Genomic DNA, 12,763 nt, shown 5'->3' with positions numbered 1-12,763 from the left:
TAACATTGAAGTATGGAGGGGAGGTCACTTAATTCCACCTATCTGCCCTCTCTCCACCCTTCTCAAACAGCTGAGATCCTGGTTCCCACAGACAGGAAACTCAGTTATGATTTAAGGAGGACCCTTCCACTTTGAGACAGCTCTCCCAGGGAATGGCTCATTATATGTTGAGTTACAACGTGCCTCCCTTTAACGTCACCAGTTTGAATACCTTTTAAAGTGACACAGAACAAATTTAATACCTATTCCAAATGGCAACGCCCAAACAGTAAGAATACAATTAATTCTCCAGGACTTTAAAAATTCAAGTTAAGCACCCCCAGTTCCTTCAAATACCCTTCATTAGTTATTCTCCTGACCCTCCCGGTTTTAGTCTTCTTGTCATGCTGCGATTTGTCTCACATCCTCACAGTGCACCCTAATCACTGTGGGGAGAACTAGGCCCTGCTTCACTTATAACACAAGGCCTCTCTGATCTTTTCAGTAGCCATACCGTACTGTTTCTTCCTAATGAGTTTACTGTTAATAAACCCCCAGGTCTTTTTCAGATGTTTTGCTGCAAATATCAAGGGGAAAAGTGTGAGAAATTATAATAGGTATTTACTTTAACACTATGTCCAGAGTAATATGCCACGTAGCCTAAAAAGGTCTATTAACCTTGCCCCCTTAAAAGAAAAAAATTAACCAAAAACCCCACTCACCCAAACAAAAGTCTATCCGCCATATATTTAAGTTTTCTCAACTAAATGTCATTAAAAAATAATTAAAGTGAACTTACTTGCTCTTTTACACTGTCACCAGTAAACATGTACTTCATATGATACAGGAAGTCACAGATGGGATCCATGTAGTTTAAGTGGGTGCTACACTGGTCTATGTTCAGCAACATGTCATAAAATGCCACACCAATCTATTTAACAAATAATATAAAATTATTTAAATGGTAAGAAAATGGTTCAATAATTCAGCTTGATGCAGCTAGACTCCATTACAAGACTAGCACAGAGGATAACATGTTTGTTGAGGAACTGTCACTATCAGACAGACCTCTGTGCACATGGGTGATATGATACTGCCTGCATTTATAATGGAATCCAGAGTGCTACAAACTGCCTCCTAATAGAGCTTATATGCAACTTCTCTTGCTAATAGTATTCTCTTAAACTTAAGAGGTAGACAATCCCTTTTCTAGAAACGACCTCTCAATTGCTGGGATATCTGCAACCTCAGGGAGCCTTTATACTGGACCTTCTTAGTTCCATTTGGTGGCTCATACTTTAAGGGTCTACTCCTGGCTCATTTTCTTTTATCTATACTCTTGTTATAGGTGATTGACTTCAACCATTCCCATCATTTTAATGAATTCCTCTGTACTACAGAGAATGTTCTCAAATGCACTTCTCCGTCCTTAACTTTCTTCTCAACCTTGATGACAGATATTTTCCCCTGCATCTCCAGTTCAACACATCACACATCAAACTCGTTATAGGCATACTAAGTTACGGGGACACTAAGGCCTCAAGAATTGCTCTTAGACCCCACTAAAATGATTTTCCTACTAATGGTAATGATACGCAGTTTGAAAAACACTGGGAAAGAAATCTTAATATATCTTTTAGAACTTAATCTTATCACGGAAAACCCAGATTTTATTCTACCTCTATCATACATCGAGTTCTCTCTTGCTGAAATCTTTGTAAAAATGGTCCCACGAGATGGTACACGTAAAGCAACTGGAACTCAGTCTTCACTATAGGAAGAAGTACTTCAGTGAGAAACCTAAAATTTAAAAATAAAAATGTATTGTTACTTGAAATCAGTTGAATTGTTTGAACTTTGTTAATACAGCCTACCCGAGTATTTGCAAAATTTGTAATCTTCTTAAAAATGTTTCCTTTAATTTTGGTAACATTTTAAATTAATCTCACATCTCTCACTGGCTCTTATTTTCATTTGATTATTGAAATAAATTACTTCAGATTTAGAAGTCATTCCTAATAGTAAAATTACTGAATGACAGAATGAGAATTATTTGAAATAAAAAGAGAATAACCAACCTAATATAAAGGCCATTCTCAAGAAACATGAATCTAATTAATACCAATTATACAGTCAAAAAAAAAAAAATCAGAAGATAGCCTAATATTAGTTATGCAGTTCCAAAGCCAACTTTGGGGATATATTCTGGAAAAAGAATGCATTTGACTAAGCCTCCCAAAATGGTAATGGAAAACAAGATACCAGATTGTTACTTGTACATACAAATTAATTTCATTCAAACAATTCTGAAATAAAGGAGGCTTCCTGATACCTAGAATCTACTTAAGACTTCTACTTCTAAGTTGTTCTATTGAATGAGATATATACCTCATGCATAAATGAGATTAAAAAACAGAAACAAAATGATAAATCAAATGTCTGTAAGAAATCATAATACCTACTTGGGAATGAGAGAAAGTTGCCCGATGCTAGAATGGTGCCACACCGCATGTGCCAGAGCTAACGTGTAGCTGCAGCTCATCTCAGAGTAGGACTGATGACAAGCAGTGAAATCAAAGAGGCGGAAAGGATAGCCGACCCACTCCGTCTCAGACGTCAGGCTGGGACTGCTGATAACACTCACAATTCGATCATGAAGGACGATCCAATACGGCTCCTTTAAAACCAGGAGAAAGCCTCGTGAAAAACAGCATTTACCCAGTATTCCACCCCATAACCAGTATTCGACTCCAAAGCTTAAAATAATAGCACTTTCTCATGTCCAGTTCATTTAGTATCTGATATTTACTACATGGTAAATTGACTTTGCCTATGTTTATTATACAGATAACACTGGTACACATTTGTAATTCATAACTATGTGTGTGTGTATATATATTTTGGAGGGGTGTAAGGAAAAAGTGATTCATAAAGGTGCATAAAAAACAAGTGTGGAAAAGAAAAAAACAAGTGTGGAAAGCTCAGGTTTAGACAATATTACTGACATTCAAAGATGTCAGACAACTGTGTGGTGCTGACTAGACACGTGTGGAGGTCACAGAAGGGAGACTTCACATGGGCGGAGAAGTCATGGAAGACTTCACTCAAGAAGCAAGCCCTAAGCCAGCAGAGAATGAGTAAGCTTTAGAGAAGGTGACGGAAGGAATAAGGTTCTGATATATTCTCTTACATGGCAGAAGTACCTGAAACATGGCTCAACGAGCATTATTGCAGGAGCGAAGGCTCTAGATACATAACATGTTATGGGGGTTGAAAGTAGATCAGATTTTAATGGGAAAACTAAGGCTGGATAGGTAAGGTGGGACCAGAGATGCAGGGACCCATAAGTCAGGTAGATTTATTTAGATCTGATGCAAAATGCAAACAAAATAGTCACTGTAGATTTCTGAAGCAATAACAACGTGAAAGCTTAAAAAATATGAAACATTTCATTAACTGCATGACAAGCTTATACAAATCACAATGATTAACTCACTGGTAGGGCAGTGATGATCAATCCAATTGCATTCATCCATGCTGTAATGTTATCTCTTGGCACTAAAGGCTGACTATTAGTGGGGAAAAAAGAATAAAAGAGTGAAATTATAAAAGTGACAATGGATCTTATTTTGAGAACATATATCATTTGGGGGGTGACAACTGACCTATTTCAATAAAACTACAATGGATTTTTAGCGAGTAAAAATATAAACAAAAGCTAAATAAGGCTTTTCTTCTTTTTTTGGTCGTCTCCTTTAACAATGGTTGCTGAGCTAAAAGACTATTTCACTTATGTATACTTCTTCTCCAATCATTATCCCCTACTTTACGTTGGTCTTTAAGAAGGGAATCTTGAAAGACTATCTTTAGTGAGAAGTTAACATTATTCCTAAATTAAATGTCAAACAGCTAATAAAGAGTAGAAGTGGGAACAAACCCAGGTCTTCTGACCCTGTTCAGGGCTCATTCCATTTCATCTGTATTACAAAGCCAAGATCTGGACCCAAAAGACAGCCACTATTCAACGTGCATTGGCCTTGGGACAACAGGTTTGTCACACAGCTCCAAATAAAATATCATTCTCTACAAATAAACAATGAATCTTACTGCAGGAAACAGGATACACACCTTTTCAGGACAACATTTAGAAGAGCATTTCCAACATCTTGGCCTGAAACAGCCAAGGCCATGAGCTCCACACAAGTAACATGCAGTGCGTGGGCAGCGGGGTTGGGAAACTCATTGAATCTCCAGTCACAGTTTGGGAATGGACCAGGAGATTTGCCAGCCATTGGTGCAGATGATTAAAGCAATAACTATTTGATTATTTTGAGATTAAAGGCTCACATTTGTATAATGCTTTACAGTTTTCAAATGTTTCACATGTAAACATCTCATTCGATTACCAATTCACCTGATTATGAGGCCTCAAGAAGTGATTTATTGGAGAGCTTAAGAGGCAAACAATACAAACCAAATACAAATAAATATGACATGACCGAAGTGTACTGATAGCAACCATGTGGTCAACCACAGGTATAAACAATTGGTCTTATATAAGTGGGCTCTTGTAATTGTGACATGATAGCTATAGATGCAACCAAGGTATCTGTAGGCTTTATCAACCTATTTTCTTTTAATAGTTATAGGAAAGTTAATAAGAACATTACTTTCTCATGAGTAATTCTTTTACTTCAGGAAATAATTCCTTGCATACGAAAAGAAATCATGCCCATTTATGTAAAATTGCTCTATCTAGTAAATAGTGGCATGATGTATAGACATATTAAGCACAGTGTGCTAATAATTTAAAACATAAAAGTGAAGAAATAAAAATACCAATATAGAATCTCTTTCACTAAAAAAAAAAAAAAAATAAGGTTTTATTGTTATCTATTAATGTTTTAAAAAACATTCAGGGATTTATTTAAAGCAACAAAATTCTATGTTCTCCAGTGGCAAACAAGATGTATGTTCTATAACACATAGTACATTTATTTAGGAATAGGATTTTTTTTCTTTAAAACAGATTTTTTCTCTAAAGTCTTTTTTGAAATATAAATTTTAATGGAGTAAATTTCTGCCTATCTGGCATAGTGCTGCTAATTTAAGATTTCAAAACCTTCAAAACATTTCAAATAAAATGATCTTAAAAAATTGAAATCCTAGAATATATCAAAATCTTGGAATATTTAAAGACAATATATGTTCACACAAATCAACATATAGTTATTTCTGAAGTGTCTGGAAAAATCACAGTAAAAAGGATATTATCTACTAGTCTGCCAATCAATTTGCAATAGTAGGAGTCATCTGGGACCCAGGGATTGTCTTCTCGTGCATTCATAGCGCATTTCAGGTAAGTGTCACTTAGACACCAGCCCTGTGGTCGATTATCCTTGAGCGACCCAATGATTGCATGGACAAGTTTTCGTTTGAGACTTTCGCGATTTCTCAGGTGCATTTCATAATAGTGCAGAGTGTTATACAAATAGGTCACTGGACGATCTGCCAAATAGAAAACAGATCATTACAATGTTACCTGGTTACTGACAACTGTGAAAAACTAATCCTCATTTTCAAGATTACCAAAAAACAGCTCAGAAGGTTATAAAACGATTTCACATGTTGGGCAATTGCATACAATGAATTTTTTTTTTTTTTTTTTGTGTACGCGGGCCTCTCACTGTTGTGGCCTCTCCCGTTGCGGAGCACAGGCTCCGGACGTGCAGGCTCAGCAGCCATGGCTCAGGGGCCCAGCCGCTCCGCGGCATGTGGGATCTTCCCGGACCGGGGCACGAACCCGTGTCCCCTGCATCGGCAGGCGGACTCTCAACCACTGCGCCACCAGGGAAGCCTACAATGAATATTTTTATTCTAGGACAACGCAGAAGGCTTCTAATAATATACACAGCTTATACTGAAGGATATTCATCACATTCTGACATAGCAATTCCAGTCCTGGAAATTTATCCTGCAAAAATGACTTATGTATAAGCAATGTTGCTGCAGCCCTGTTTATACTAGCAAAAGATTAGAACAGTGTAAATGGTGAAAAACAGGGGACTGGTTAGGTCAATTATGGCATGTATGAAGCAGCTTTGTACGTACTGATACAAAATAATCAACCCTAATACATTATAAAGGTTAAAAAAAATAAGGTGCAGAACAATGTGTATATTACATAATATTTGTGAAAAAAAATAAACTACCAACTCCAGAGTATTTAAGGTAGGATACACAGGAAACTGGTAATAGTGATTGCCAACAGGGAAAGAAACTGCCTAGCTAGAGGATAGGGATGGGACTAACTACTTTTCACTGCATCATGTGCATACATTACCCAATACAGAAGAAAAGCATTTTTTTTTTTTTGGTGGTATGCGGGCCTCTCACTGTTGTGGCCTCTCCCGTTGTGGAGCACAGGCTCCGGATGCGCAGGCTCAGCGGCCATGGCTCACGGGCCCAGCCGCTCCGCGGCATGTGGGAACTTCCCGGACTGGGGCACGAACCCGTGTCCCCTGCATTGGCAAGCGGACTCTCAACCACTGCACCACCAGGGAAGCCCCAAGAAAAGCATTTTTAAAGGAATGCTCCCTTGAACTTCATACCTACTCTGCAGTGCTAAAACGCAATTCAGACTTCTGCTTTGAAAGGAGACATCTCAGATCAAGGACTAAGAAAAACTGCCCCCAGATAAATACGCCCTGTCCCCACAGTGGCTGCTCCAGGACTTCTGTGCTCTGTCACTGACCTCACCATGCTCCAGTTACCAGGCTCAAAGCTTTAGAGTTGTCCTCGATTTCTTTCTTTTGATATTTTCCCCATAACTGGTCAATCAAGCCCAATTCCTACTTCCTTGACTATCTGTCCCTTCTTTCTCATTTTCAATGCCACCATACTTGTTTAGATGCTAATCATACACCTGAACGTCTTGACATAATTCTTTGAAATGGCTTCCTCCTTCCAAGACATGCTGCGGCTAGAACTGGACTCACCTTTCTAAAAGAATGCTTTCCATACCATGACTTTACTCAGTAACTTCTAGTTACCTCTTGAATATCTGCAGGTTATAAAATCCTAACTTCTCAGCCTGGCATTTACGGTGATCTACCACCAGGTACAATTTAGCCCACTGTTTTCAAAATGCCTTGTTTTTTAACACCTCCATGATTTTTCCAAAGGATTCTTTCTGCTTATCATGCTCTCTTCTCCTTTCTCTTTATACAAATCACATACATCATAGTTCAAACACTATCCATCCAAGAAGCCTGCCAAGATCTGTTTAGCTCATAGTAACATTAGTCTGTTCTGAACTCATACTTCCCTCCTATACTGATTTGGTAATTAATCACACAATATATAAAATAAGGGATCTCTAGTATATTACTTTTTTTTTGGCTATGATTTAACTATTGATATTTTTATGTTTTCTATTTTATACTTCATGGCATCATCACATAGCACTGCCCCTCAAAAACATTTTTATTAAAAATTATTAAAATAAAACCTTTAGAACTACTATTACCCAAATGGTCATGCCCAGTTTAGTTTTGTCTATAGAGCTATTAGATGGAATTAAAATTTGAAAAAGCTCACCATGAAATTTATATAAGCCTCCCAGGTGATCTAGTAGAGTCTCCAGTGACTTGGATACTGGGAGCAACTCTAAAAATCTGTGGATTACTATATCAAATACTGGAAGGAAACGGAGACACACATTTCCAAAATAGATGGGTAGATACGGAGACTGGATCGGCACAGGAGGATCGACCTGCTCTGCCAGGCCCTCAAAATAGAGCTTCTCCGGGTATTTCTGTGGAAGTGAGGAAATGGTAAATGTTTATGGGATCTTTTGTCATTTTCTTAAAAAAGGAGCTAAATAAACCTGTCATTTTTCGAAGAGTATGAAACTGTGTTTGTTCCTGCAATGCAATGAAATCTAGAGTCCTTTACTCACCAAAAATCTCTATTATCCCAAAGATATACCAAAAGAGATTTACATATGAAAGGATTGGTAATAACGCTTTTCATTTTGTATTGTAAGTACCCATGTCTACTAAAACTGTAGTTTCAATTTATTCTTAACATTAGAGATACTCTAGAACCTTGAGAAAGTTTAGGGAGCTAATTCACTTCTATACAGACCAGAGAGAAAAGAGCAGAGCTGCAGAGAAAACAGCCAAGTCAATTAGCCAAATACCTAAAGTTTGGCCTTAAAAGGGATTAACTGAAGCACTAATTTTAATTAGTACCTTGTGATAATTCATGTGCTTGGTGTGCCAGTCATTCTGTAGCCAGTGTTCTGGGGAATTTTCCTTCACAAAGTCACTTACTCGATTTCTAAAATCATTTGGTTTGAGCAACAGCAACTGAATTATGAAATAACAAACCTGGGCTTCATTCCCTTCATGACTACGCATGGCCTTTGGAGAAGAACAGAAAAATTAAATGAAAATGCCCAACCTGTGCGAAAGCATGGCTCTAAAGAGTCTAAATTTGAAAACAGTAAAACTCACGATTATTAGAATTTCATTATATATCTAGTCTACCCCAAAACAACTGTTCAGCATTCCTCCAACATATCTGACCCTTTCTTGCCTATTTTTGGCTCTCACCTAGAATGTCCATCTTTATTTTTTGAAATTTAACCTACCTTTTAAGATCCACCACCTAGTTAGATGTAATCTCTCATTGTTGCCTGGCAATATTTTCCCTACACCTCTAACTTACCCTTTTATTTTACTGATTTATAAACTTACCTTATTTCCCTTACTAGACTATAACCATCTTTATATCTATGCTCTACAGCTAAGAGGTAAATGTTAACCACTTAAGCTCCCTAAATATCACCACTACAGTATTAAAAAAAAATGTAGCATTGTCCAGCCTGGTTCAGTGATTTTTCTTAAAATTTGGCCTGAAATAGACATCAAAATCAGGAGAAAAAACTGCTTGGGGAATACTGGGTGGCTATAAGAAACACTCAGTTATGACTATGGCTACCAAAGTGTACAGAAATGGTTATAAGTACTGAAAAAAGATTCAGTGACCTTTTACTACTTCCTGCCTCTAGTAGGAGCCTTTGAGAATCAACTCAGGGCATTACAAGGCCAGGACCACATCTGTCTTATTTACTTCTATACCTTCTGTGCATACAACACAGTAGATATTCAGTACATGCTTATTGAATGAATGAAGAAATTGGGGAATCTCTAGTTCCTTAGGGAATTGATAGCAATACTTGTTTTACAGTATAAATTTATTAAATCCTTAGAAACAACACAGAACAGATCAGCACAAGATCCATTAGCCATACACATCGATCCAAAAGAGAATGGGACTGCTTAGAAATCTGTTCTTAAGTAAATGTATTCTTACCAGGCAGAGAATTAATCTGTCCAATGTAACAATGTTGTACTTCCATACCATGTCATTAAGAATTTCAATGCATTTGTTGAGTTGCTGACCCCCAGCTGATGTAGAGAACTCATATACCAGGAAATCTGCAAATGTTCTCACATGGACTACCAAGGCCCTAGCTCCAATTCTCTCTAACACTCTGGAAAGCAGAGAGTAAAACATAAATTGCATTGCTGTAGGGTATAATGGATTGCCAAATGGAATGCAGATCTAGGTTTCTGGCTTACCTATAGCCAATCTGATTAATATGATCTGTTTCCAGGAGCATTTTCCAGAGAAGACAAAGGAAGAGAGGAGGAGAGCGTTGTGCAGAAAAGTGGGTAATGATGTCATTTTCATTCGTCATTGACTTCCACTTCCTATACTCCTCCTCCACGTTTTTTTTCAGGTTAAAACGGCTTTCCTGAGGTACATTATTTTGTTTAAAGAATGCCTACAAGGAAGAACAGAAGTTTATTTCAATGGTTGTAGTAAAAAGGGCTATGGCTACAGAGTCAAGAAACCAGCTCCAGGCTTGACTCTAACACTAATAAATTCCAGGTCACCTCAAGCAGCTCAGTAATCAAGGCCTGAATTTCTATACTGGGAAAATACAAAGGCTTGATTGGATTATCTGTAAGATTTCTTTCCTAGATTTTCTAAACAGAAATTCCAAGCAAGCCTGAATTTCAAACTTTCTTCAATCATCTGTTGATACTTCTGCTCATCTTTGGAAAAAAAAAAGGAAAAGAAAAAGAAATTTAAGTACTCTTTGGTTACATATCTTAGTATATCTATAAGGAAAATCCATTACACTAGCCGAGTGACTCTCAGAGTATGGTCCCCAGATCATCCGTATCAGTGTTACCTGGGACCTGTAAGAAATGCAAATTCTCAGTCCTTATCCCAGACCTACTGAATCAGAAGCTCCGCAGCTGGGGTCCAGCAATCTTTAGCTAACCAAGCCCTCCAGGTGATTCTGATAAGTTTGAAAAGACCTACTGTTCCAGCCCTATTAAAAGTTACAGAAAACAGATGTTCATTATGCCTAAAATTTTCTCTGCGAAGTGGAAGACAGATGAGGTTTTCCTTTCTCCATATTATAAAAGCCAAGTTTATAGTTTTCTTTGTGTGATTTAAAAAAATCAGTCAAATGTACATGATGTGTATTCTGTGAAGCTCCATTACACTGTATTTCTCCCCACTGCTGTTCTATGAGAAAGAATTTTTCAGTTAATGTGTTAAATCTCACAAGATTCTAAAACTGTTCACTAGTAAGATGAAGCCATAACAATTAAATTTTTAGAAACATATCCAGTCCTATAATAAGACAAGGAAAAAACTCAAGAGATTTTGGAAGTAATAGCAAGGATTTACAAAAAAAAGAAATAAAAGCTAATTTTCTCTGGTTATCATCAAAACTCTCTAGAATAACACAGTAAATGGGAAGAATGATTTCATATACTGTAGACTCAATATATAATTCAAGATGAAATTACCTGCAGTGGGCCTGGAAAACAACTAAGGGTGTGTGAAGCCCAATTATGAGGAGTAAAACTCATGATGGTCTGAAGGATGTCTTTACACCAAGTTCCCTGAATTGAATCAGAGCCTGTAAAAAAATCTAAACACAAGCAAACAAATGTAACCCAGATATAAAAGATCATGGCCACAATTCATAAATGATTTCACAGAAAAGTCACAAGCATGTACACTCAGAGAATTTCACTGCAGTGCATTCACTACTTAACTAGTAATCACATCGGTAAATGTGAACATAACTAGTGAAAAGAAGACAAAAGACATTTGGATCTTTTTTTTTTTTTAATTACAGAGCACCAATGATAAAAGATTGGTACAGGCCCATCACGACTGCTCATTTAGTTCACTCTGACAATGAGGTATTAGCGCTTTACTGAGCCAAGGAAATAGAATTAATAAAGTACCACATATCTTTTCTGGTGGTTGAAACAGCTATAGACTATAACTCTCTAAACCAAAGAGGTTTATTTAGGTAAAATAAGACAGTTACACAAAGGTATTTGAGGTTGCTAAATTCAATAACTATTTCTTTAAAATAGCCATTCTCAAAGTGTGGTCTGTAGACTCTGTGGGTCCCCAGTATCCTTTCAAGGATTCGATGAGGTCAATGCTATTGAAATAATAATAATACTAAGATATCATTGGCCATTTTACTGTGTTGAAATGTGCACTGATGGCACAAAAGCAATGGTGGGTAACACTGCTGGCCCTCAGAACAAATCAAACAGTGGCACCAAACAATACTAACAGCCACTGTAATCTTCACCACAAAACACTCTTAGCAGAGAAAAAAAAAAGTGCCATTTCACTTAAGAATATCCTTGATAAAGTAGTAAAAAAGATTGTATCTCAGCCCTTAAGTACATCTATTTGTAATATGCTGTGTGATAAAATGGAAGTACGCATAAGGTGTTCCACCTACACACCAAAGTATGATGGGTATCTTGAGGAAAAATACTTGTGCGATTGAGTACTGGGTCAAATTAGTTCTTTTTTTTCAATGGAATTCCAATTTTACTTGAAAGAACATATAGTTTTCTGGATTTGGGCGTTAGGCAGACATTTTCTTGAAAATTAACAAAGGGAGTCTGTCACTTCAAGAAGAACAAATGACTGCATCTTTTACCAATGATAAAATTTGACCTTTCAAGTGAAAATTAGAATTTTGGAAAACTTATATACACTACCACAAGCCTAATAGTTTTCCAAAACTTAAAGAATTTTTCTAATGAAGTCTGTAGTGAGATTAAAAAATGTAATTTTCTTATACTACATAATGAAATGTGTCAACATTTACAAGCTCTATCTACAGAACTCAGCAAACCAATGTTTTCTAAAAAAACAATTCATGAATTTACAAAATACGCATGAACACAAAATCCATTAAATGTACAAAATAGACCAGTGGGTTATAAGGTAACAGAGTACGAAGAGTTCACTGATAGGACTTTGTATTCCATTTAAGAAACTATCAATTTTTCAATTTCGTGTGACATCAAACAATATTCATAATTAGCTGAAAATGCTATTAAAATACTCTTCCCCTTTCCATCTTCTACCTGTGTGAGGCCATTTCCTTTTTACTTACTTCTACTAAAATAACACTTGCAATAGATGAGATGTAGAAGCAAATAAGAGAATCCAGCAATGTTCCTTTACATCAGACATTAAAGAAAGATGCAAAGGGCTTCCCTGGTGGCACACTGGTTAAGCATCTGCCTGCCAATGCAGGGGACACGGGTTTGAGCCCTGGTCTGGAAGGATCCCACATGCCACAGAGCAACTAAGCCCGTGTGCCACAACTACTGAGCCTGTGCTCTAGAACCCACGAGCCACAACT

General features: G+C 37.0%; 1 protein-coding gene across 6 annotated transcripts in view; it reads right to left on the bottom strand.

Annotated features, from left to right (window-relative positions):
• The window catches only part of MED23 (mediator complex subunit 23), a 42,837-nt gene that overhangs the window by 2,093 nt on the left and 27,981 nt on the right, over positions 1-12,763 (bottom strand). For 4 of the 6 annotated variants that reach the window (XM_033407132.2, XM_033407144.2, XM_033407135.2 and 1 more), the window contains 11 exons: positions 10,881-11,005; positions 9,630-9,835; positions 9,361-9,541; positions 8,235-8,405; positions 7,579-7,795; positions 5,251-5,487; positions 4,108-4,273; positions 3,476-3,548; positions 2,442-2,656; positions 1,659-1,779; positions 779-910 (listed from right to left, as the gene is read on the bottom strand). In XM_033407132.2, coding sequence (XP_033263023.1) covers positions 779-910; positions 1,659-1,779; positions 2,442-2,656; positions 3,476-3,548; positions 4,108-4,273; positions 5,251-5,487; positions 7,579-7,795; positions 8,235-8,405; positions 9,361-9,541; positions 9,630-9,835; positions 10,881-11,005 — 1,844 coding nt within the window. Of the gene's footprint in view, positions 1-778; positions 911-1,658; positions 1,780-2,441; positions 2,657-3,475; positions 3,549-4,107; positions 4,274-5,250; positions 5,488-7,578; positions 7,796-8,234; positions 8,406-9,360; positions 9,542-9,629; positions 9,836-10,880; positions 11,006-12,763 lie in introns of those variants that run through there. The other 2 variants (XM_049695670.1, XM_033407192.2) reach the window with 2 other exon arrangements.

Source organism: Orcinus orca, chromosome 12, assembly GCF_937001465.1.
Source record: "Orcinus orca chromosome 12, mOrcOrc1.1, whole genome shotgun sequence".
NCBI lineage: Eukaryota > Metazoa > Chordata > Mammalia > Artiodactyla > Delphinidae > Orcinus > Orcinus orca.
The sequence above is the reverse complement of the archived record's forward strand: the minus strand, read 5'-3'. Positions and strand labels throughout refer to the sequence as shown.